The sequence below is a fragment of the Callospermophilus lateralis genome, chromosome 8, assembly GCF_048772815.1.
Source record: "Callospermophilus lateralis isolate mCalLat2 chromosome 8, mCalLat2.hap1, whole genome shotgun sequence".
NCBI lineage: Eukaryota > Metazoa > Chordata > Mammalia > Rodentia > Sciuridae > Callospermophilus > Callospermophilus lateralis.
Genome location: NC_135312.1, coordinates 110,257,518 through 110,284,898, shown reverse-complemented (window position 1 = coordinate 110,284,898; position 27,381 = coordinate 110,257,518). Strand labels below are relative to the sequence as shown.

General features: G+C 37.2%; 1 protein-coding gene across 1 annotated transcript; it reads right to left on the bottom strand.

The window, feature by feature from the left end:
- On the bottom strand, window positions 1-24,466 carry Ctso (cathepsin O). Its single transcript, XM_076864574.2, has 8 exons — window positions 24,310-24,466; window positions 15,309-15,417; window positions 14,596-14,735; window positions 11,987-12,154; window positions 10,484-10,605; window positions 4,509-4,672; window positions 3,739-3,831; window positions 1-1,767 (listed from the first exon to the last, which is right to left on the bottom strand). The coding sequence occupies exons 1-8, from the start codon at window positions 24,442-24,444 to the stop codon at window positions 1,733-1,735; spliced, it is 966 nt and encodes a 321-aa protein (XP_076720689.2). The 5' UTR covers window positions 24,445-24,466; the 3' UTR covers window positions 1-1,732.
- Between the last annotated feature and the right edge of the window lie 2,915 nt (window positions 24,467-27,381).

The following is a 27,381-nucleotide window of genomic DNA, read 5'->3' as shown; positions in this document are numbered from 1 at the left end:
ATAGTAACCTAACACAAACTAGAACAGCAAAAACAATTCCTTCCTAGCTTACTTGATCATTAGAATACTTGTCAATTGAAATGTAAATATTTTCCCTCCTGTAATATTTCTAAACAAGTCCACAATGTTCTTTTGTGTTTGCGTCTGGTGTGTGTACATAAAACAAGAATTTTTTCTTCCTGATAAAGGTCAAAAAAATGAGGAAAAATGAGATGTCCTAGAATTTTTTTAGTGGTGACTTCTGCCCTCAAAGTTTCATTTTTGTCAACATCTTCTGCAATAAAAAGCAATCATGGATTTTAGAGAAGAAATGGGTAACAAGTGTATGTTTGATACGATTTATTACATTGATGTTTAAAAAACATTTCTACTTAAAATTCAATCAGAAGATCAGCTCTTTTATTATGAGGTTCTTAACACTGCTATACAAGGAGTAGCTGGTTTCCTGGTTGCAGAGTAGGAGCTGCACACAGTGTCCCTTCTGTGCACATAGATTTATCAATCACTGCTGAGGACACAAGTTAATCATGACCCCATTAGCAGCATAGCACCTGAAATCACTTATGTAATTAATGACACCAGAATGGTCACGGGGCATTAAGATCCAGGAGCCAAGTGAACGCCAAAGGGAAACACAAAGAGGCAGTTGGGATGGGAGACCAGGAGACCTAAATGAAAAACTAGAAGTCAGAGGGCCAGGGAAACTCACATTCTGACTGACAGGCTGGCTTAGGAGATGGGACTCTGAGAGGAGAGGTGCCCAGAATCATGGGAGAAAGAAAGAGGTGGAGCCTATGTGGATAAAAACCCAGACCCCAAGGGAGCCAAGTGATCAGAAAATAGAAAAGGAAAGTAAACAATGAGGGCAATTTCTTTAGTCAAGTGCATTAAACCATGAGAAAAATGTGGGAATTGTGCAGTAAAGACTAAGAGAGAGTGAACAGGTAGGAAAATACTTTGTTCTCTAATATAGGTAGAAAAAAGTAAGAAGTTAAATCTATTGGATTCTTTTCAACAATAAGAATTTCCCGGCAAAGAAAATTCCAGCATGGCAGGGAGTGGGACTTGAGGCTTCTGACCTCATGGTTTCCATAATGGTCATTGAATTTCAGTTTGTTTCTTTTAGGAAGGGGTTGGTCTTCTGTTTCCTTGCACACGGTCCTTCTACTGTTCAAAGGATAAGCACCATTTGAAGAGGAAAAGCACCTGGTATTTTGAGTCTTTATGATATTCCATCTCAAAAAGTTGCTAGTATAATTGTGACAGGCACACCTGCCTCACTTTAGGTCAGCCATTCGTGTAGGTAGGGGTAATCTAAGGCTAGTGATTATATCCCACAAAGGAAAACAAATTCTTAGAGTCTCTTTGATTTCACCTAATCAAAGTACCTCATTAAAAATAATCAGACAACAATGATTAAAAAAAAAAGACAGCAAGCAAACCACAACAAACAGTAGTTTGTTCAGATGTGGTGGGATCTAAAATTTTTCCTAATCTGATCTTCTTCCCAAACTTGCTTCATAAATTCCCCTAAAGGCTGAGGCGCTGGAACTCCTTCAGACTTTAGTTGTCTGTGTATCTCAAAGAACAGACATTCTGTAATTTCAATACTACTAGGCCTGATAGCATTTTGTAGGTACTTGCTCAATTTGAAGCTGGGTAATGCTTAGAATGTTACATTGCATTATGAAAATCTTCATTTTTGTAGCCATCTCCTGATGTCTTCAATACGTCACACAAATACAACAGAAACTGAATCTGCAATACCTAAGGGGGGAAAAAAAGAAATTATTACTACTTGCCTATTCCCTCTTCAGATACCTTTTAAACAGCAAATTAAAACTTAGTTATCATTTGGGTTAGAATGAGTTAGTATCTACCAAAAAAATAATGTAATGGAGGCAAAGAACGACAACCTTAAAAGTTCATATTAGAAGAGATGCCTAATATATTTGTCTCAAGAAACTAAACTAAAACAAAACAAAATAACTCTGAAAGATTTGTTAATTCAATAGGTGAATGCATCTAAGATCTCCATTGCACTAATATGCATATCTTAAAAGAAATATGATATCATTTTAAATATAATTTAAAATTTTAAACTAAGATTTGAACTTGTAACAAGTGTCCTCTACTTTCTTAACACAAAACAACAGAGATCTCAACATCATGGTGAATGTAATAAATGGACTACTTGAAGATTGGATTTCATTGTAACTTACCACATCTTTGTAAATCTCTTGGGGCTGTAAAATACTATCTGCTTTACACCAATGTTCATTGGAGTTCTATGACCCTCATATAGTCTATAACTTGAGGATATACTCTTATGAAAGATATATGGATTCCTCCATGTAATGAATAGCCAGGTAGGCCCCTGGAGAGTCACATTGTGAATGCAGATAGAAGCTATCATCCCTGATAGCTGAAGCAATTATGAACCAATTTCTGAATTATGTTCTCCCAACTCTCCTGTCAGAGTTTGAAAACAGCTATAGGTTGGCACAACTATAGGTGCCTCCACTTCCACAGTTAGCGATAGTGTACATCAGTAGTAGAGGTTCAAAGAATGACTGCAGTAATTTATCTGCCAGTTCTAATGATATAAAATCACCAGTGATATAGAAAACAAGAGGCCTGAATGGATTTCTAGTGCTCTGGCCAAAAGACTTCTGGCTCCCTTCAATGAGTTTAAGAAAAACATTTCACTATGGTGACAGAACAGGCCATTTATTAATTTTCATGGCTTCTATGTATGGAATGATTAGACAATAGTCGCCACATTGAATTGAGATACATACAAATTTTTCTGTGACTCTTTTATTGGTCTTACAATCTGAAAGGTTCTGAAAATTTTTTTTTAAAGTTATACACTACAGATGTTAAAACTTGCAATGAGAGATGATTGTTTTCACACGCAAATTAGTTTGGACCTAGTCTAAACCCAAAATTTTAGAATGTAGTTTTGAATATAGTTATAAGAATACAGTTTTAAAAAGTTAGCTTTTTGTTTTAGTCTCATCTATGGTTAATTTTTTTTTTAAGTTCAATGAAAAAGTATGTTTGGTATTTGACTAACCCTCTCAATTTTAGCAGGTGTTTTGCTAGGATTTTGTAGGCAAGAAGAGACGAATTAAGTCAGAAACAATGCTATTGCTCAGATTTTCAAATTTTAATACAAAGAAAAATTCTTGGTCATGATTTCTGCCTGCCTGCCTGACTTCCTACCTTTTTTCCTTCCTCTCTTCCTTTCCATGCTGAGGATGGAACCCTGGGCTTTGCACATGCTAGGCAAGCACTGAGCTACTTCCTTAGAGACTCTTGATAATCATAGTGATAAAAAGGAGGAGAAATTGAGGGTTATAAAAAGTAAATTAGGAACAAGGAGACATTTCTGGAGGAGTTCTGTTTCTAAGTCAAGTGCTTATGTGGTTTGAAGTAGTTGACTTTCATAAGTTATTACTTTATCTTGTATTTTGACATATACATGTATAATACATACAAATTTTCAGTGTAGTCCTCTTCCTTTATAAAAATGTGAATAAGTGCAAGAGTGCCTCTTTTTAAAACATTCTTTATTTTCATCAGTTGGGTAAAAGGATGAAAATTATTACCACGATAAGTGCTCTGAGCACACTGGAAACATTCTATAAACTAGACAGGTTTGTATTTTTAATATTTTCAAAGAACCTTCCTTGATATTTAGTCTGAAGTTTTAAATACAAATTCATTACTTACCACAAATATTACCTCCCATTTTTACATGGGCATAGCCATCTACTCCCCATGAACTTCCCCATGAGTTCCGCACAATCCAATATGGAATACCTCCTACAAAACAAAACATAAAATGGTAACAAACTCTCAAAAACTCATATTTGCTATGAATGCATGAATTCTGTAGTTAAATCTTGTTTTCCTATAAGTCTAGTACTTCTGAGGAAAACATTATCAATGTGATATGATCATTTTCATTATATTATATTGTATAAATACAAGTAACTCAGTTAAACTTGAGCTGTAACTTGTGTCACACTCCAATCAGTAGAAATATGTGTTTGAATTCATTTTGCTTAATACAGATGGTATAGAATAAAAAATCAAAACAATACACCATTTCCAGGGATTTAGGGAAAGAGAAAAAAATCACTCAATATTTGGTAAATTAATTATCGCTTCTCTTTTCCCAAAAATTATTCTAAATATTTCATATGGAGAATGCACACTCTTTAAATAGGAACATTATCATTATGAGGATGAGGATATAGCTCAGGGGTAGAGCACCAGTCTAACATGTGCAAGACCCACATAAAGTCTTCAGCACCACAAACAAAACGAAATGTCATTATCAAAAATTGGTAGGTGAAACCTGATTGGAAATTTACACATAAATCATTGACAAGGTGGTTCTTGGACACAGCAGATCAAATTTCAATATTCTATGGGCTGTCCATACTCAGGCACAGTTCAATCTGGAAAGCAAGCAATTGTGTCTTATTAGCACTTACCTGTTTTATCAAATCCAGTTATAAGAACTGCATGATTGGCTTCCCCACTAGAGCAATGATGCTGTATTATTCCTCCCAGATAATCTTGCCAGCTCACTGCATCTACTATCACTATTAAAGGGCCAAAGGCAAGAAGTGCTTTTGCCATTTCATCTTCTTGGTCACTACCAAAAGAGGAATTATTAGGTAAACAATTTAATGTTTAAGGTAAAAATAAAAATGATCCGAATATGATTAGGAGTAGACTGAGTTGCAATTCCAAAAGATCTAAACAACAGAAACTAAAGGACATCTCACAGATTACTATTTCAGGATTGTATGGGGCTCCAGGATATCAATAACTCACATTCTTCTTATATTATTATTCTGCTATGAGGTTTCTATTCTCAACATCTGTGCATAGCCCAATACAGCTGCTGGTGCTCCAGACATTTAACATATATTTCGAACAGCACAAAGTAGAAGAGGGAAGAAGTGCTACACCTCCATTGAGAAGACTTCCCAGAAATAACATCCAACATTTCTGCACATGTATGCATAGATCTCACTGGCCATAATCCAGTTTTATGGATATATCTGCCCTAAAGTAAGACAGGGAATAGAGTTTTGAAGCTGGCACCAACATATCTAGCTAAAACACAGGGATTCTTTTAATAATGAAAGTGTTAAGACTGTATATTTGGAAAGACTGCCACAGGATGTGAGAATCAAGAGATGATGAATTTATGTTAATGAATGTCAAATATAGAAATTATAGGGAAGATTTGCTCAAACTAGCTAATATAATTATACAATAGAAGATGAGAGAGGGAGAGAGAAGAAGAAGAAGGGAGGAGGGGAGGGAGAGGAGGAGAAGGAGGAAAGGAGGAAGAGGAGGAGGAGGGGAAGGCGGAGGGGGAGGGGAAAAAGTGCTAAGATTTAGGGAAGTGCTAAATTGCCAGGGCTGCAAAAGACCCAATTATTGCTTTCACAATTGTTCTGGACAGCTACCAGCACAATTTCATGTTACACAACATTTGGCCTTCATTGATGTTGCAAGTAAGTGATCAAACCATTATTTACCTTTCTCAAAGATCAGCTTTGTGGGTAAAGCACACTGAAACCAAGTTACTGATAGTTCAGGCCATTAAAATAGCATTTGGTAACTTATTGCTTCAGCAAGCCATGGTGGATTAATGGCTTGAAAGAATAAATAATCCCTCCTCCTGCCCTGCTGGGGACAGTGTCTAGCAAGGACACAGAGGAGGAAAATCATGAATGCATAACAATGGAATTCACTGACATATAAACACTGCATTCATTTCACGTATTTGTGCACATAATCTTCTCATCAGATTTATTTATCTTATCATCTTACCTGTCACTGCCACTTCATAATTTTGTATATTTCCATCTTATCTTCCCTAGAATTGATTGCATTGTACTGTGTCCTGTGTTATTTTTGTAGACTACTTTAATATGTAGTAGGTTTCTCTCCTTTAATTATATTAGATAAAACATTTGTTCATGAAATTGTTTTTGGAGGTTTGTAAGGAGGTGTTTCTAATTTTTGCTCTCCTAAATGGTATTAATTAAGATTATGCAAAGATAAGATATTATTTTTAAAATATATATAAATTTATTAAAAAGGAAATACAGACTTTGACTTTTCCCAAACCTGAGTTCAAATTCCAGTTGTACTTTACAGTTATTCCACCCAACATGCAGAATGAACATAAGCAAAAAATTACATAATTTTATGGTCTGTGTTATGCAACATGCCTAGAATGAGTTATACAATAAACTTATAAGAAACATTCTTCCCCACATTTATGTCATCTAATAACTAATTCTTTTGAGCACTGGTTTTAGTATATAATGTATAATTTATTGTCTTTAAATTCTTTGAATATTTTGCAACTTAAACATGACATATGACATAATTTGTGTATTATTAGAACACAGGTGTTTTACACCTACTTGAGATAATTAAAGGTACACTATAGATATATCATGTAGATGATCCAGTTATTGGGACAACAAGGGAGAAGCAGAAAGATTAAGAAGGAGAAATATTTTTTAGAATGTAAAAGATTATTAATTTTGTAGCATCAAACATATAACTAGTAAAAATCACTACTTTGAGCCAGGATAAAGAGAGTTATCAAAGATATTAAAAAAATCATACATGGGATGACACACCAAGTCACCACCAGCAGAAAAACATTCCACCTGGGCCTGAAACTGAGTGACATTGTTGTCAGTTGACATATAGAAAGACATTGCCTTTTGGAAAGCCGGAATATATTCCAAATAGCATCTTTATTTCCATGATTAGCCTCATGTACAACTAATATAAAAATGCACACTGTTGCATATATATATATTCAAGCCTTGGTTCCAGACATGCACTATTCATCTCATAGATCAATAATTTACAGAGACTATAAGAACTCTCCTAAGCTGGGCGTGGTGGTGCACACCTATAATTCTCAGGAGGCTGAGGTAGGAGGATTGCAAGTTTGAGGCCAGCCTTAGTAAGTAAGGTCCTAAGCAACTTAGTGAGACCCTGTCTCAAAATAAAAAAGAGTGCTAGGGATGGCGGCTCAATGGTTAAGCTCCCTTGGGTTCAAACCCTTGTACCAAAAAAAAAAAAAGTTCCATTAAAATTGTCATCAAGATCTGTTGCTTAAAATACATCTTCCATATCACCACCAGTTCATGATCTCATCTTCCCTAGAACTCAGTGAACTGTACTGTGTCCTATTTTTCTTTCTTTCTTTCTTCTTTTTTTTTTTTTTTTTTTTTTTTTTTTTTTGTCCATTGCTATATAGTAAATTTCCTTCATTTGTCAGTTACTCTCATACTCTAATTTTGAGTTTTGGAATGCCTCTCTTGGGGTCTGATAAGCAAAGGCTCAGTATGAATGGTTATTTTGCTTATAGACTAGATGATGTTATCTGTGTTCTGATCCACACACACACACACACACACTTGGATCTTTTCAGTTTCTGTATGATGTTTTATCAAGATTTTGGCTAAGAACTGTGCACTGAAATGACATTTTCCCCAAACCCTGCAAACCATGACCTCATGATCTTAAGAACAGACAGGAGGAAACAGGTTCAGAGCTGGACAGATCCAAGTTCTAGCCCAGCCCTACAGTTTAACAGCTAGGTGACTCTCAAGCCTCAGGCAGGCACACACTTCAGATGGAAATGTGTAGTGAAGTGCCACATTATGAAAGATGCCTAGAAAGACCTTAAACATGCCATGGCCCTCCCCACTGTCATACAGGCCAGCTGGCTTCCAACAAGGAGACCCTGAGCTCTTTGCCTCTGTCTTTTACAGAGCTAGGAAATCAATTAACTCCTTACCTGCTGCCTCAACTGAGGAATCCTAGAAGCCAATAAGCATTGGCTGGATGCGATGGCTCCATAGAGCATGCTTTGCCTTGGCCCCAGAGTTCACAGGTTAAACACCAGGTCACCAACAATCTAACTAGTTTCACAAAGATGCCCTTTCTCTGGTTTTGTCTCACTTCTCCACCTCCTACCAGAGTCGCCTGGAATCACTTCCTACATATTCCAGCAGAATGCTTGATATATCCTTCTAAATCTCTTGTCTTAGACTTTTTTGCCTGGTTAATGGCTATTTTTTCTCTCTTTCTTTTTTTTTTTTTTTTTTTTTTAGCTTTTCCATCCTCTTTGTCTCTCTTCTCTCCTACCTACCATAAAATCTGCATAGGGCTTGACCCTCTTTGTGGGTTATCTACCTTTTGTCTCTTTCTAACACCATTCTGCTGATATCCTGTTCTAAGGTCACTTTTTGTGGTCAACAGGACCTCTTCTTCTGTGCGAGTTTTGTCCTTCTCTTAACTGTGGCCACCGGGTCTCATCACTGTTCTCCAAACACACCTGACATGTCCCTGCCTCAGGACTCCACACTTACGGTTGTCTCTGTCTGAAACAATATTCGCCTAGATGCCTGCCTGGTTATGTGGCCACACATCTTCAAATATTCATTCCAATGTCACCTTCGTAGGGAGGCCCTCCCTGGCAACATTTTCTAAAATTTCAAACTTTCATTTCCCTCTAATGTTTTCTCACAAGCTTATTATTTTCTTTGAGAAATTTCTATAATTAACACACCATACATATTATTGTTACTGCCTGTCTTGATTGCTAAAATATAGTTCATGAAGGCAGGGGTTATGTCCGTTTTGTTCACTGCTGAATCCTCAGAACCTAAACAATGTTCAGTAAATATCTGAATGAATGAATAAATCAATGAATGATTTCTTGCAGTCTAATACAATCATCTGAAGATTGTACTATCACAGAGTACAATGAGAGTATAATGCTCAAGGTTAAAATATATTTTTGTCGGGGTGTGTGGCTCAGTGATAGAGTGCTTGCTTAGCATGTGCAAGGCCCTGGAATTGACCCCCACCCAATACTTTAAAAATTAGGGTTTCTTCCTTGTTAATCAAAGATCAAATGCCAGTGATATTTGCATAGTTCTTTATCTTCATGCTAATTCAGACTAGTGTATTTTATTTTCCTTCTTCTTAACTTTTTCAATTTGCTCCCCAGGACAGGGAATCCCCTGGATCTGTTCCACTCACATTTCAAATATAAATATAATTCCTTTTGCACATGTTTCCTTCTACCCTCAAGGAACTGGCTGATTACCAAGGGACACTTTTTCACTTTGGGAAGGGCATACCTTCACCTCCAAAGGAGACAGTGACCAATGTACACAGTGACCCTGCTCATCCAATCATAGATGCTAGATGGCTGGCCAGAAGTGGAATTAAGGCTGTCTCATGTGTGGTTCCAAGTAACTACCCCCGGGGCCTGGTTCAGACAGGAGCCACATGAAAATCTGCCAGTCCTCTAGCACACTTAGCTTATTTAAAAGGGTTACATATTGTTCAAGGATTAATTTCACCCTTGGTTTTCTTCAGGTCCCATGGGTAGATACCATCTGGATCAAGAAAGAGATTCTTTTATATTTGGAATCAGTTATCTAATCCAAATTTCATTTATTTCCCATTTTCTGTTTCAAAATTTGGTGTACATTTCCCATTATAAGTGAAGAGCAGGAGGTGGCTGAGTTTTCCTGGGCCCTTTCGCCCCTGAACCTTTTTTTATACTCCACTGAATGGTCCTAATGATTCTCTGCTCAGCTTTGTGTTTTCAGGTGTTTTTGAGGCATACTTTAAGGCCTGTTTTCCCCTAAACCTATCCTAAAGTTATCCTGCCCTTCAATCTCAGACACAAGAGCTTTCCCAGCCCATCTTTATCCAAGCCGGTACTCCCATGGCACTCATACCGTGTGCCACATAATTTATCTTCAGCATTACATCTTCACCTCTTGTTTTTAATCTGAGAATTTTGGTATATTCAGAAAAAGTTTCAGTTTTCTAAATAACTGAAGCCTTGAGAAATACTGGTACAATATAAGGTGTTCAAACAGTGCTTCTTGGTGTATAGACTACCTGATGTTACCCAGAGAATCTACACCAAGTGATTTTGGATTGATTCAACTGTAAGACTGAAATATGCCCATGGCATTATAACATGCAACTTTGGTAAGAAGTATGCTGTAAATATAAATTATACCTTAAGATGATTTAAATTTGTTAATTTGAATTTGTTATTTCTAGTTTAATGGCACCTGGAAAAATAAGATTACCTTTGAGAAACATAACACCCCATTATGACTGCCAGTGTCTGGTAAAAAGTAGGTTCTAAAGTAACTGAGTATGTAGTGATGTCCTCAAAAATCAAGGGGTCCCAAATATCTAGGACATCATGCACTAAGAATATGTAGAGAGGGGCTGGGGTTGTAGCTCAGTGGCAGAGCACTTGCCTAGAATGTGTGGGGCACTGGGTTTGATTCTGAGCATTACAAATAAATAAATTAAATAAAAGTCCATTGATAGCTAAAAAAAAAAAAATATGTAGAGAATACCAAAATAGGATGTTTACCTGAAGTCATAGGCAGAATAACCTCTGATTGAAACTCCAGAATGTGAACTGGAAAAGTAATGACATAGGCCATTGTGGGCTTTAAACGGGTATTCTGAATCTCCCACCAGTTTTACTTGTGTCTAAAAGAAAGCAATCACCCAACATGTTCATGTGTTAGTTATTATGAAAACTTAACTTCAGTTGTCAAACTGGGCTCATGTTCACAGTACCATCATATGGGCGCACTTTGGGTTCTTATAATCTTAAATTAAATCCTAAGTTCTTGTTGTAGACATCCTAGACAACTAGAATCAGCACAATTCTTTCTCTTCTACTCCTGTTTCTCTTGTATGTTTCCTCCTTAGAACTAGCACCCATCTGCTAATAAAGTCTCATCATCTTTTTTTTTTTGGGGGGGTACCATATGGTAACAATGGTAACACACTTTCCTTTCAGGACTTCTGACTCTGTCAGCAAGTCTTGGAGATCAGCACAGTGGTGCATACACAGGTGATGGCTAGGCCCAGCATTCTTTCCATCACTCCTCTTTCTGCCACTCATCTAGAATATGTCATGTTATTTTAGGTTGTCTGTACAGAATCCTCCCTTTAGGAATGCCAGGCTTAATGGAAAGGAAGGGACATATACTTTATTATTGTCCATATTCAGTGTTCAAATACAGCAAATGTATAATGGGTTTGGGGAATTCTAGCTTGACAAGTTCTTATAAAACTATATTGGAACCCTCATTGGCTCGTTTCATGTGGTTGATGTTGGATCTGGAAAAATATCAGAAAGTATCCATAAAACTGAGAATACTGAACAAACCCCTTAAATTGGAGGTAGGGGATTTAAGGTGCAGTTCTGGCTCAGTGATTGACTAAGAAACATAATCTTGACCTTCGGGTCTCATCTCATCATCAGAATTACAAAATTAGCTGATCTCTATTGTCCCTGTAGCTTTCAGAAATCTTATAGAAATGAGTAATAACATACTCTAATTACTTTCTGGGGCTTTATGTATTATGAAATCATGCAAAAATATCTATTAAGAATTGTTAATCTAGGTGTGGTGGTGCATGCCTGTGATCCCAGAAGCTAAGGAGGCTGAGGCAAGAGGATTCTGAGTTCAAAGTCAGCCTCAGCAAATGCAAGGTGCTAAGCAACTCATTGAGACCCTGTCTCTAAATAAAATACAAAACAGGGCTGGGGATGTGGCTGAGTGGTTGAGTGCACTGAGTTCAATCCGGTTGCTACCCCCAGCCAAAAAAAGTGCTTAGACATAAGCATAAATGTCCTTCTGAAAACAAATCTCAGATAAGATATTTCATGCTTTGATATCTTGATGGCTGATTTTCCTAGGACCAAGTACTTTTTAGATCCTCTGATTAATTTAAATTTTGCTCATCTACATTTTTGAATATTGAAACAACATTAAATATATGAGAGTAATTGAATTTGGAACATACATTGAACAATTAAAGAGGAAATCAAGATTCAAAAGGCTGAGAGACTAGTCACCTTGTTCAACCAGTTCAGAGCACTGACAGGAGAGCCTCCTTCGCAGCCGTAGTTATTATATGAACAGTCAATGACTTGCTGCACACTCAGGTCTTCCAAAGGCTTCCCTCTTTTGGCATATGCTGATTCCACTGCACCCACCACACTGAAAGCCCAGCATCCTCCACACTGTTCAAAAGTAGAAAGAGAGGTTGTATTTATTATGTAGTAACGTCCAAGTCAAATTTATCAATGTTTCTAATATAACAACTTATCAAATCCAGCAAAGATTCCAAAACTTGGAAATCTATAAAATATACATGACCATCCTCTGAATTTTCAAATTAACAAAAAAAAATACAAAATCCTCTTTGAGCAATAACATCTCTTAATTGAAGCTGAATTAGTATGATCATAATTGTAAATCAGATGATGTAAGATAAAATGAAGCATTAAAGATTAAGAAAACACTTGGCCTGGTGATCTTTTACCTAACACATTTTTAAAAATATTTTTTTAGTTGTAGATGGACACAATATCTTTTTTCACTTATTTATTTTTATGTAGTGCTGAGGATCAAACCCAGTGCCTCATACATGCAAGGCAAGCACTCTACCACTGAGGTACAGCCTTAGCCCAAGACTAGTACACTTACTGAACATATAACTTCTGTTTATAAGTGACTCCACTCCCAGACGCTGTGTACTGACTTGCACACCACACCTCAATCCTTCTTGCTCCCGCCCCCGGGTGCTCTGCTTCTATGTTCATATACCACCTCCATCCCAAAGGTTGTCAGTGATGAGAATGCATGTTATACTCATTGTGCAATGGAAACAGGAGTTGAACAAATTATTATTAGGACTATCAAGATTCTAGTAGATACCTATTAGGTATGCATACCATTAGGTATGTACTTAAAATATCCTAATCATACAAACCCATATTAGTCATTCCCCAAATATTGGCTACCATTTTTGATGATTAATGGGTCTATTAGGTTGCTTTCATTTCACAAAAAAAGAACAAAAGAATGAAAAGGGCTGATCCTAATAGAAAGGAAGGGGACAGAAGGAATGCAATTAAGGATCACTTTAAAAGTGGATGATTCACAGAAAAGGCAAAGGATACACTAGAATTTTAAACTGGACAGAACTAACTAAATGATAAAACCAAGTGATATAGAGTTGACATAAAAAAGAACAACTGGGTGCCTTTGTGGAATGATATTTTGAACAACCTTAGGATGCCAGTGCCATCTGTTAAGTAACCTTTTAGTATGATCTCTAAACCTTGAGAAATGTGAGTACAGGTTGCTGACACCATACCAATCGCTAGCTTTAATCAAATCACAAGGCAACTCCTACTATCAAAAATCTCTCCAATAGATTCCCTTTTAAAAGATTCATAATTAAAAGTCCCCCTCCAACACAATGTGGAACTTCTTGGAAGCACTGAGTTGTTATGAACCCAATCATAATACAGATGATTTGGTTGTAAAATTTAATGCCCAGCAATAAATATTGAATTTGAGAATGAACAAAATTCATTCTAAATTGATAGCCATTGAGAAACTTCCGGGTCCATAATACTTTTTACACAAAGGATGGCTGAATGACCTGTTGAGGTTTCCATTGTAAACAAACTGAGAATATCCCCTGTGGTTGGGGCTTCACTTTCCCTGGTGGCCTGCATTCCCTGTGTCTTTGGTGGGGTGCACAGGGGTAAGGATTGCCAAGCACACATACACACTTACCGAGCACAAGGTGGATTGCTACCTGCATTGTAGGTCATGCCCATGCACAGCCAGTGTTACCATTTCCCTTCTCATTTGGGATCACCCTCCTTCTTTCACTTCACAATAACCCACAGCTGCAGACCTTCCAACTCTCATTTCCTCAAACACACTTGGGGTCTTTTTCAAGGTAACTTGGTTTATTTATTATAATACTTATACATTTCTTGATAATTCAATAAATATAAAATTGTGCTATCATGTTTATTAGTTTCTGATCTGCTTTAAAAATGTGGCACTAAGTTTTTAAGCACCACAACCTAACCTAATTTCTCTCATAATCCCTGCAATTTTGTTGGGCAATTGTGCACAGATAGTGATTTTTAGCAACGTATGTGTCACCTTATGGATGAACTGACTGTACTTGTAAAGACCACTGATGAACAGCTGTGTGATCTGAGCTCATAGGAAGAAGCTGAGAACCCAGAAGATCCGGCTAGACTGTTGATACATGTATTCAGTCTCATTTTACTTCTTCAGATCATACTGTACTCCCTTTTGAATCTCTCAGTTAGTGGCCAGGTCTGCCTTCTCCAGCCTTTCACTTGTGAGTCTATAACAGGTGAACAAATGTGGAATATGGGTAGTTACTGAGATAATATGCTGGTGACAATGGTAATTAATGAGCAAATATACCAAGGAAGATTTACCTTCAGGAAGGAAAGCTTGGGATTGACATCTTCCTCTCATGTCTCAAAGATCCCCTTCTTTGTCATTTTTGGATGATTGAGGTACGATTTTACTCAGATAAATGGATCCACCATGAGTTTGAACTTGACCTTCAAGGCACTTTCCAATCTTTAACTAATGAAGACAAGGAAAATATAAAACTTACCATCTCCTGGTTTCTCACTTGTGTGACAACATGTTCGTCCCTCCAGTCGAATCTTAGTGGCAGTGACACATTGGGAATGGGCGTCTGTACTTCTGCTGGGTATCTGGGAAACCTGGTAGATGTGCTTCTTAAATATATGGCTGATAGAAACAGGAAACAAAAAAAAAAGTCAACCAATAGTCTATTAAGGAGGGCCCTTGGGATTCTTTCTGGAGCATCTTTTCAAGCAAAAATAGATTTTTGGTAAACCTGCCATTTGGGTCCCCCCCCTCTCTGTCTCTCTCTATCTCTCTTTATAACATGAAATGCATTCTGCTGAAGGCTACAGAAGAGAATTCCTATAATAAGTTTGGAGATGACACATAAAATGACTTGTTTGATAGAAACTGGTCAATAACAAAAATGAGTATAATTGAAATCATTTCTTGCCATAATCCAAGAAATCAAGGTATTCTGAATGTAAATGGTACTTAAAATTTTTCCTTTATAACAACATAGACATACATATAATATTTAGTTATTAAGCTTCAATTAACAGACAATAGCCATTAATTTATTTATCTTACTGTTAGCCCATGCCACATGTTTGACAGTAATTATTTAATAAATGTCAACTATTATTTATTCAATTTACAATTAAACAATTCCTCAAAAATCAAGCAAAGAAATTAAAATCAGTAAATAAATCAACAAATAGTACTATCAGATCATACCTTTAAATTCTTCAGGAAGCAAATAAGAAAACTGATTTACTCCATAGAAGGCAGAGGAGTTGTCATGAGGAAAAAAAGAATTCAAGTATTGATGTCTATTAAGGCTTTCCTAAAAGGGAGAAAAAAAGCCATTTTATATCTATTATATCAACTCTCCAAAGCAATCTGTTGATAGCTAACTTAGATAAATTTTGCAGGTGCAAAAGCTAAAGCTTGATTTATTTCCTGCAGATTATAGTGAAAATTTTTACATGAATCTACATCAGATTTATGAACATTTTGTATGTAATTACAGACTTAAAAGAAATTTTTTTTGAAGCTGGGCAATGTATGTCTTATCCCTTAACAGTTCCTCTTCACCACACATTAAGAGCATTCCAAATATATTCGGCAAACTCCTGACATAGAAGAAAAAAAGAATTGCTTGGTGAGACAATAATGGCAAGATGTCACTGATGGACTGTCACTGGTGACTAAACAATTATGAATATGGCAAGTGCCCTCTTTATCTTTGTTTTCCTCAGTGGCTGAGTAGTGAAGGGTGTAACAAGGATTAAGGAAATAAATGAATGAATAAGTCTAATTCTAATTAAAGCTAGAGAGAGCTCTATCTCATTTGGAGCAAAAAGCTTTGTGAAAGGGATGCAAACTTGGAAATGTTCCTGGAAGATTAGCCAGGATTTTCTATCTGGAGGGAAATATGTGATCATTATTTATAGATTCATAAACTCTGGATTTTGCTATGATTTATTTTAGACTTGCCATTTCTACGAAGGTCCTTTAATTTCTTAACACCAACATATGATATGGGATAAATGAAACCTCAGAAGACTATTGTTAGGATTTGGACCTCTAATTGCCACTGTAAAGTTCATGGTTTGAAAGCCTGGTTACCAATCAGCAAGGTTCAGATATGAGACTCTTAGGCAATTAATTAGATTATGGGGACTGCCACCTCATCAGTGGATTAACCCATTTGATGGGTTAATAATATGAATGGACTACTGGGTGGTAACTGTGGGCAGGTTGGGCATGGCTGGAGGTAGCAGGTCACTAAGGGCACAGCCTTGGACTATTATCTTGTCCCTGCCTTCTTTCTGTGTCTCTCTCTGCTTCCTGGCTATGATAAGGTGACAGCTTTTCTCTACCATACTCTTCTGCCATGATGTTCTGCATCACCGCAGGCCCAGACCAATAGACTCACTGAAACCATGAATCCAAAATAAACTTTTCTTCCACAAACAAGTTCTTGTCAGGTATTTTGGTCACAGTGATACGAAGGGTATCACTAACACAACCATTATTAAATATGTCTCTGGTTCTAGTTCTGCTATGTATTGCATATGTACTATGTGTTTATTGCATGTGTTTCAAAAACAAAAAGAAAAAAAAAAGGCAAGCTTATCAATGTTACTCACCGCTGTTACCCACACTGACACAGATCAGGAACACAACATATCCTCAATAAGAATTCAATACTTAATAATCAGATAAATGATATTTTCCATATGTCATGCCCTTAATCACGTTAAGCTATTTATTTTTAAGGAAACTATTTCTAGGAGTTATCACAACCTTTTTTTTTTCTTTTTTTAATGCCAAGAAAGATTGCTAATCAATGAATTAATATAGTTTTTGAGTTTCAGGTATTTAAAATAATACTGATGAAGTAAAACTCTGAAGATAATCTGGATCCATTCATGTAAACATAGAACTAAAATGCAAGGCAATTCTGTATGTGGAAGATAACAGGCAGAAACCACAGACCCACGGACTACTAAGGAATTCTGAGGATTCATTCAATCAACAAGTGTTGATTGACAATTTTTTTGTGAGCCACAAGGGTCCACCTCAGAATGCAAGATGTTGAGAAGGCACAGGTAAGAACATGGCAGCCAGGAGGATGCACCTCACAGACCACAGAGGTCTCCCCTGCTGCTCACTGAATTTTTATGATGGAACAAAGGGAAGCCACAGTCCCCACAGGCTGCACATGGCTAGTGACTGAGCACTGAAGCTGGCTGGCTGGGGGAAACATGGAACTCTCAGCTGATCCTTAATGATGCCCAGATGGCTTTGCCAAAGCTTCAAACATCCCTTGTCCTGAACAGATTACAGGATGCTTCCCCAACCTCCCTGCCCTCTGGCCTTCACTCAGGGTTGGAGTTACAATGCAGCCAGACAGCTCCCTCTGGCCACTCCCCAGTCTCTCCCAGGCACTGCTCCTGTGACTTAACCCCCCCAAAAAGAAAGAAAAAATAAATAAAAAATAGAGAGATAAAAAGAAGATATAAATGACCAATATTAGGAATGAAAGAACCATGATTACAGATGATTCAGGCATTAGAAAAATAGTATTTTGAGAACTTTATTCCAATAAGTTTTGACCTGTATGAAATAAGACACACTCCCTGAAAAACACAGAAAGCTGAAAGTAAGATAAATAGAAAAGCTGAACAGCCCTTCATCAACTAAAGACATTGAATTTACAACTGAAAATGTACCCATGAAGAAAATTCCAGGCCCAGATGGCTTTATTGGTGAATTCTACGCAATTAAGAAAGAAATAACACCCACTTCACAGAATATAAAGGAGAAGAGATTACTATACAATTTACATAACACCAATGTTACCTTAATTCTGAACCAGAAAAAAAAATCTCAAGAAAATAGAACTACATACCAATAGCTCTCATAATTATAGCTGGAACTATAACTTCCCAACAAAATATTAGCAAATAAAGTCCAATAATATATCTAACTGACAACATATCATGATGAAGTGAGGCTTATTAAAAATGGTTGGTTGTTTTAACCTTTAAAAATTAATTAATATACTATATTAACAAACTAATGGAGTAACAAAAATGGAATATTTTCAATTGCATAAGAAGTTCTAAAAGCTGTTTCCTGATTAAAAAACAAAAACAAAAACAAATTCTCAGCCAAAACCAAAAATGACAACATTTCGTGATTGAAGAGATTCATGAAAAATTTATATCTTATCTCATAATGAAAGACCCAAAACTTCTTTTCTCAAAACAGAAAAAAGAGGAAGAATGTCTATTCTCATTACTTTTTATTTTACAAAGGTACTGGAAATCCTGTTCTATTTGATAAAAACGAGTAATAAGTAAAATAAAAACATTTTAATAAATAAGTAAAACTGTCTGTTTTTCTAGGAAACAGGGTAATATAAGTAGAAATCCAAGGAAATATGCAAAAATGCTATTTATTTATTAAAATAAATTTTTGTAATATGATAAGATGAAAAAGGTCAATGTAAAAGACTAATTGCATTGTTTAAACTAGCAACAAGCTATTAAAAATAAGACTTTAAAATTTAATGATTTTTATTAATATGAAAAATGAAATGAATTTTTAAGTATTTTTAAAAATGAGCAAATTTAACAAAGTTTTAAGATTTGGACATTGAAATCTACAAACTGTTACAAAAAAAATTAAGAGATCCAAATTAATGGTGATCCATACCATGTTCATGGTTTCAAAGGGTCGATATTGTCTATGACAGCAATGAAATTTGCAAATTGATCAAAAAATAAGACACATTCTTCAGTCATAAGACACTAGAATATACCACACACATATAAGTTGTAAATTAGTGCAGCCTTGTAAAATCCTTAAAACTGCACAAATTGTTTAACCAAGGAAGTCTAATTTATTTTATTATTTTACTATTATTATTTTGCAGTGCTGGGGATGGAACTCAGGGCCTCACATACCCTAGGGAAGCACTCTATCTCTGAGCTACACCCCAGCCTAGAACTTTATTTTAGATTCATGGGTGTGGGAAGTATTGTAACTTCAAGTATTCAATGGATGTATTTGTGGACATTCATATGATTGTGCAATTGGGAAGGGGAGGCAGGAGCCTGGCCCCACTCTTGATGTTCCATTAGAGACCTAATGCAAGTATATCTTACTAAATCATTTTTGTTATCCTATGAGAAAAAGGAACATATTATCACTGAGTTACTAATGTCATGCTAAAGCCAAAAAACTTAAAAATCAACAAATTCACACATCATCTTGCTCCCAGTGAATTCCCAAGTACTTCTCTTAATCTCCTTGCCTTAGGAATGTCATTTTATCATCTAGTTTTTAGTCATCCTGCTTGTGAAGCAGCTATAATAACACCAAAATAACAATGAAAGAAATGAACATACCATTGATTTGTTTTAAATATTCATGTCCCTAATTTTCTACAATGATTTTAAAAACAGCTACCTGTTTTGGGCCTTTTATTTTTTTTTATATTTTATTTGTTCTAATTAGTTATACATGACAGAAGAATGCATTTCAACTACTTAGTGTTCACAAATGGAGCACAGCTTCTCATTTCTCTGGCTGTACAACTGTCTCTCCACACGGACACCTTCTTTGTACTGCCCTTTTATATATTGTTCTTTGATTTATGTCAGCACACCCATATTTTCAGGGCCTGTGGAAATGTCACTCTCTGCCACTTGTTCAAGTAGATGTCAGCTTCTAAAAGAATTGCATTTGTTAGTCTTGAATTTCATTTCAGTGCAATTACTCCTGTCACTTCAGATTTCTCATGGTTCATTTCAGGGCTACTCCGTATTTATAATTGTTGACTTTTTACCAAGAGCAAAATATTCTGAACCCCAAAGTGTGCTGCTTCTCCTTCTCCCTACCATCAATCTCTACCCACTTTTGATTCTATTGGGCCACTAATAACATTAAATGTAATTCCTTGGAAGCTTCTGAACAAAGCATGATTCTCTTGCACATCTGCATATACCACACACACACACACACACACACACACACACACACTTTGACTATCTGCTCATTTTCTCTGAGTTTTATCTTTTTCATTGACAAATGAGGTAATTCTAACCTGACAAAATGTAGGGGTTAAACAACATAATTTTTGGAAAACAGTACAGTGGCTGGCAGAGTAAAAGTTCAATTTAAATATCCTCATGCTAGATCTCCCTTGGGTTTAAACATTTGGATTATAGAAAATATCATTCAAAGATCATCCTTTCAGTTTTATTTGGGTTAAAGTGGAGCAAATTTTTCTCATGGTATTAGAAATGAGGAGTAATTATTGAATAAAAGCAATCTGTTACTTTCATAATAAAATCATATTATCAGTAAAGTATATCTAACAACATTTATTCTCCTCTTTGCTGTAACAGTAGAACCCATATCAAATTCATCCAACATGGGGTTCACATTATTCAAATTTTAAAAAGTCCTTTATTTCATTTCTTGAATTATCTGTTCATTCAAGTGATTTTCCTGGTTGACTTGGATTCTGGTTGTTAAAGCAGACTGCACAAAAGCATCACCAACTGTGAGTGTATATTAGCTTCATGCCCTTCATATCAACCACTTACATCATAGGATCAAGTGTAAGTAAATGATTAATTAACATATGTCTTAACATAGGGCAATAGAGGACATAACAGTGAGCTACTACAGAGTTACTATCTCTAAAGTCTTAAAGATATTAAACTGAAAGACCTGAACCTTTTTCTTTTTTTAAATTTATTTTTAGTGCTGGGGATGGAATCTAAGGCCTTGAGCATGCTAGGTACATGCTCTACCACTGAGCTACATCCTCAGATCTGAACTTTAATATCATCTAAGAGGGAAAGATGGAAAGATTTAAGGAAACTTCTCATTAGTAGTTGTAAAAGGTGCAGAAGTTTGAAAATCAGATAGCTCTTACATGAGAAAAATTAAAGCTGATAAGCCAGAACAGTCTTTAAATAGAAGTATTAAAACAGCTACCTTCATATACTTTTTGTTTTATTTTGATGTAAAAGGGATTAATTGATTTACAAGCAGAGATGCCAGATTTTTTTCCTGAAAGGTGACTCAGGATTGAATAACTTGAGTAACTTAACCTGTTATTATAAAACTAGTGAAAACATGTCCTCTGGATGGTAATACATATCCTCTTTCCTAAATCTTAATCAACACTATACTCTGATCCTTTAAAACACTGATACTAAAGCTACCTTTATAGAGATTCCTAAGAACTAGAATTTCAAGTTGTCTCTGTGTATGTGTGTGCATGTGTGTGAGCAGTGTGCTCATGTGGTTGAATTGATTGCATATTTGAAATAAAATTTAACTGTGAGATATCCCCATGCAACCTCTTCAGTTTTCTAATTTGCTGCTTTGCAGATCTACCTAAACTGTTTCATTAATGCTCTGAAGTTCTTACCCACCCACAATCAAAGGAAGAATAAAATAAGAAACAGGAACCCTTCAGCTTAGTAATGATTAAAAAAAAAAAAAAAAAGATACTCCACTGATAAGAGAAGAGAAGCAGTGGAATATGGAGATTAGACTCAAGTTTTAAAATTCTTTAGAGAGCAACATTTTTCTACAACAATCAGAAAGCCCTTAATTTCATCTCAGGCATCCTGAGCCCCAACAAACTTTCCAACTATGATAACAACAGTCTTAGAAGTTGCTTTGATTAGGATAAGTTGAGAGAGACATGGGAAATGGCTATTTCTAAAATTAGAAACCTGTGGGGGTGGGTAGGAGGATCTGGAGCTATTTGGTGGTCCTGAACCCACCGCCTGGGGGAGAAATGTCAATTCAGTCTTTCTCACAGACTGCCTCTAAATAAAAGTAAATTAAATAATGCATTTTTCTTGCATTTATTCAACTGTCTCTTAAGGGAGTAAACAAATCCTTTAACACCAATTGTTGGTCTTTTTGTTTTTGAAAAAGAAAATTTTCAGTCACCAATAACACTAATATAGAGTGGAGGCGTTTGGAGGGATTGTTAGATTTAATCCAAGTATTTGTTCTACCTGCTTCATATAAATTAACTTAGCCCTGAATGAATCAATTGCTAATATTACTTCCCCTTCACAGAAGAATCAGCTGAGGCGCAGACATACAATCTGCCTAAAGTCACACAAGGGGTGTTTGGTGGAGGGATGTGGCCATTCTGCCTGTAGGGAATCCTCAGAAGAACTAAAGACTTTAAGGGACTTTATGTTTATTTTATTCACTGAAAAGGCACTGGGGGATTTTTATCTCTTTTCCTCATTGGTATCTAGGTTTTCTTCTATTAATGGTGATTTATTTTTCACTATATATAGATAGTAGTATTCCTCTGTGATGAATCCATGCATACAGGGGTACGTTATATATTGAAATTGTTAGAGAAGCATAAGGTACTTTGTGAGATAATATGTGCTTTTTTGTTGTTTTGGGCTTGTGGTAGCAGAGGATATCAGGGTGGGAACACACAGCAGAGGTGGCCTGCTCATCTCATGGCTGCCAATAAGCACAAAAAGACATAGAAAGGGGCCAGAGTCCCAATATCTTCTTCAAAGGCATTCTCTCCCACCGGAACCTAACTTCCTTACTCTAGGCCTCATCTCCTAAAGGTTCTACTGTCTCAAGAGCACCACAGGCTGGTGACCAAGACTTTAGGCCATGTGTCTTTGGGACATGTGTATGTGTATTTTCCCCTAATATGTGCAGGACTTTTACTGCACACAATAGCAGCTGTGATGACAAAAACCTCCATCCTTCTCTAAACCCATGGTCATGAAAGACATCACTAATGGAGTAGGCCCTTTCTCCCACTCTGGCCTACAGTTGGGATCCCCAAATATTTTCAATGCTGCACATTTCAGGCTGTGTATCCATTAGCCTATAAATATGATGGTACCTATCTGCTATCCCCACTTTTTCAGATATAATTTATAGGTTTTCTCTAGCACAACAAAGAGTGCTTTATTACTCTACTTTTAAAATTTGATTATTAAAAAATTCTCTTCATTATATATAATTAAACTGGTAAATAAACACCATGGATTCTCAACTCAATTCATAAGTTATTCTGAATTTTATTTACCACATATTTTAACCCATCCTGGAGGCCAGAAGAATTCTTCCTAATACTCATGGTTACCAAAGAGAGGAGGCCCTTTCCATCCATCTGTGTCCAGCTCGCTAGCCCAGGTCCAGACAAGCCACATGGATACAAGCGCTATTAAGGCATCTCCACTCAAACCCAGTACCTATTTAGCTTATGAATACACTATTTTCCTCCTGGGGACTTGGTTCACCAGGAAATGAAACCAAGCTCATGACAAGGGTAGAACACAAAACAGAAAAGTCCTGCAAATATTAGGGGAAAATATACATACACTTGCAATAAACAGCATCACTGCATTCAGATTTATTTGATTCAGAACCAGTAAATTTTCTTTTATATAACAAATTACATCATAATAATGACATATTTTAAGATCTTTAAGAATGAGTTAAATAATATCAAATATAGAAACATAGCGAGGAAAAATCTAAAGCCATACCCCTTGCAGTTTCCTCAGTTTTGGAAAAATCTTTTATCTTTACTCAGAAAACTGGTCTTTTTGGGAGTTGTGATGCTACAGTAAAATCGCAGCATTATTACGAAAATTGCCTAAATAATCCGAAAAAAAAAATTACGCATTTATTTATTTTCAGAGCAAAAAGTCCCCAGCGCAGGACAATCATTAACCAGCAGGAGTCTGCACTTTGTGTTGATATAAACTTGGATTACAGGAGGACACTAGCGCCCCCTTCGGGAAGAAAGCTGACACGCTTCTTCCGCCGACAGGCAGCCCCTACTTGTGGTTCTAGTGAACGTGCAGTCTATCCCTTCGGAAGCCAGAGGGAGCAAAAAGGAGACTGCTAAGAGGGGTCGGGGGTGCTTTTGTCCATCAACATCTCGTAGCTATATCCATCGATTACCTTGGGTTGACAAGCCCATGGTGAAAGATCTTTGGGTTAGAAATGCACGTTAGAGACCCTGGCGCATGGGCCACCCAGAACCCCCCTGGGCACACGCGGCTCCTAAGCCCCGGGCGCATCACGCCACCGCGGACCCTCTGGGAGTGTCCACCCGCAGGGGTCCATCTTCCCCGCCCAGCCCCGGGACAGGAAGGCGACAGAAGGAAACGGGCGCGGGAGACGCGCTCAGTACCCGGAAAGCGGCTGCCTCTTGCTCGCGGCTCCGCGGCCAGGGGCGGGTGGCGTTGGCGCGGGGACCCGCTTCGCCGCGGCCCAGGAGGCACCAGAAGCTCAGCGTCCAGAGCCACCGCGGCCCCCGCGGCCCCATCCCGCGCCGAGCTCGGCCGCTGCCCTCGCGGCTGCTTTCGCTTTCGCGGCTCCGCCCCATCCGCGGGCTCGGCCTGCGGGAGGGACCTGCGCGGTACCGGGTCCAGGGGGTGACCCTCCGTGGGGGTCCCCATGGCTCCTACCTGGGACTCCAGAGAGCTGGAAGCTGTTGGGATTCTTGCTGTTTGTTTTTTGTTTGTTTGTTTGTTTGTTTGTTTGTTTTGTTTTTTAATTTTATTTTTAAATCTTAAGATACTCAGGGACTTGACCACGTGCTTTGGAGTTTCAGGGTTTGCCCTCGGAGCATGTGCTATACAATAACAGGAAAGTACAGCTGCCTTTCCCGCGCTTCTAGAAGGAGACCCGGTATCTCTCTTCCCTTTACCTCTAATTGATGATTCTGGCTGTTTGTTGAATTCAACTTGGCCCTATTTTTCTTTCTTTCCAGGGTGCTTTCTTATATTCCAGACCTGAAATACAGTGCGGGAACTTACACGGAGGCATGGATGAAGCCAATTTTTACAAACACGTGACAAAATGTTATGGTTGTGCGAAAATAAACAAGTGTTCAGGTATGATGTTATGGACCTTCCTTTTTACAAAGGACAGGGGTGGCTCCTACTTCTTAAGTTTGTAATGAAATTTTACTCAAGTTAATCATGTCAAGTGCTTTATAAGTTACCTGGTACGTTTTAAGAGCTATTAGCTGTCTCCTCGGGAAGGAGAGAGCGTGCTTCTTCTTCATACCAGCTTTATTGGGGATCCCAGAGAAGTTTCAGAGACTGCTTCCTAGGTCCACCTCTTGGCTTTTGAGTGACAACATGATGAAGTCAGACTTGCAAGTACCCACTGCTATGACAACTCTAGGTCACCCTGGCCCATGCTGACCAATTGTAATGGCTTTCTTTCTGTTTTGGGTAACAGGATCCAACTCCAGGGGCACTCCACCTCTGAGTCACATCCCCAACCCAATTTTGTATTTTATTAGAGACAAGGTCTCACTGAGTTGGTTAACATCTTGCCCTTGCTGAAGCTGGCTTTGAACTCCTGATCCTCCTGTCTCAGCCTCCAGAGCTGCTCCCATGCCTAGCTCTAATGCTGACCAGTTATAATTAGAACCATAAATTTTTGCAGATTTTATATGGTTAGGAGGAATTATCCTTATCTCTCTGAGCTTGGGGATCTCATCTATGAAAGAGCATGCAAAAGTCCCCCCACGCCTCACCAGGTAACTTGGGTTCCTCTTATTGACATCATTTTGGGCCTGCATTTCTCCTGAAGACAACAGGTAATTTGCTGAGGAATGTGATATATCCTGTCCACTTAGGCCAGGCAGGGCTGCAGGTAAATGGCTTCTTGGAAAAGAAAGTATGTGAGGGTCAGCACAGTGGGCCCATTTTACATAATTATTCTCTTAACCTCATGTTCCCACCATTCCCATCTGTCTGTTCCCTAACATCATGATGTACTGTCCTTATCAAATGTACAAAGGAGTAGAACTATCCTGTCTTGGACTGGAACCTACAGATCTATGAACCAAACTTCACCTTTTATCTTTATAAGTGAACTGTCTCAGGTATTTTGTTATAGTAATGGAAAGTTTGCTAATACACCTGGATTATCAATCTGAGAGAAATTCCTGTTTGATTTTCTGAGCATTCCATCTCTACATACCCTCTTAGGCAGTAAGTGATAGCGAAAGAGTAATACATACAATCCTCATGGGCTTTAGGGTTGGCTACGTAATTTGTAGGGACCAGTGTAAAATGACAATGGAGATAACATGTTCAGAAAGTATTAAGAATTTCAAGATGGCAACAGTAGAAGTGATGGGCCCTTCTAAGCACAGGCTCCTGCACCTATAACATGGCACATGTCCATGAAGCTGGTTCTCCTGGGCCTTTCAATTCATTATAATGTCTTTTAAATAAGGCTCCAGATGTATTCACAATTGATTGTCGTAGCTCTCTTAGATTTTTTAGAACGAACATCTGCTTTACATCTTTCGTTTTTACTAGGTACAGGGTACAGTGAGTAACATTCTCTGATGCAAAATTGGTAATAAAAATTATGTACATCTGCTCTGGGTATTGAAGGAAAACATGGGAGTCTTTTTATGTGCATCTCTGCTAAGTAACATTGCTCTTGGAAAGTGTGGTGATAAAGATTTTAATTGAGATAATAAGTTCACAGGTCAATGTTGATGTTAACCTCAGCAGTTCTTTTGCACCTTAACCCTTTCTTGAAACTCATTCAAATGCATACTTAAAAAAAAAAAAAAAACAACTAAGGTTTGCTTTCAGAGCAAAGTTTCTGTTTGTGGGTAATCCTCTTAGGAAATTTAAATATAGGCAGTCACCCTTTCCCCAGGGTAATAGCTATTGTAAAAAAAAAAAAAAAAAAAAAAAAAAAAAAGAAAAAAAAAGAAAAAAGAACTTTTCTTACTTACATAATAACAAATATTTATTGAGCACCTACTCAATGTCAGTCATTGTATTAGGCAATGAGGATACATTAGTGGATAAGGGGCTACTGAGACAAAATCTTTGACCTTCTAGATCTGACATTCCAGTAAGAAGCAGCATTCAATAAAATCATTACAACTGGTAAGGGGCAATAAAACAAGATAAGGAGAGTCTGAAGTGTGAAGCGGGTGTGGTTATAATTTTTAGTATGGTGTTCAAGACAGGCCCTGCTCATGAGGAGATATTTGAGCAAAGACTTGAAGAAAGAGAAAGTGAGCCACATGGGTATTCAGATAAATAGGGGAAGAGAAGTGACAATAAAAAGACTAATAATTGTGAGGACCTTGAAGATAGAAGTATTTGGAATGTTCCAGACACATAAAGAAAGTTAATGTGAATGATATGAAGAAAAAAAAGAAGGAAAGTGGTAGGTGAGATAAATATAAGCACACAGATTATATAGGTCTTTATAG

Coding starts and splice junctions, on each gene's coding strand:
- Ctso (XM_076864574.2), bottom strand. CDS start 24,444: ATGGGGCCGCGGGGGCCGCGGTGGCTCTGGACGCTGAGCTTCTGGTGC. Junction 10,606..11,986: donor CTCTGAACTGGTTGAACAAG/GTGACTAGTCTC, acceptor GCTTTCTTTTAG/ACACAAGTAAAACTGGTGGG. Junction 1,768..3,738: donor AATGGGAGGTAATATTTGTG/GTAAGTAATGAA, acceptor TTCCCCCCTTAG/GTATTGCAGATTCAGTTTCT.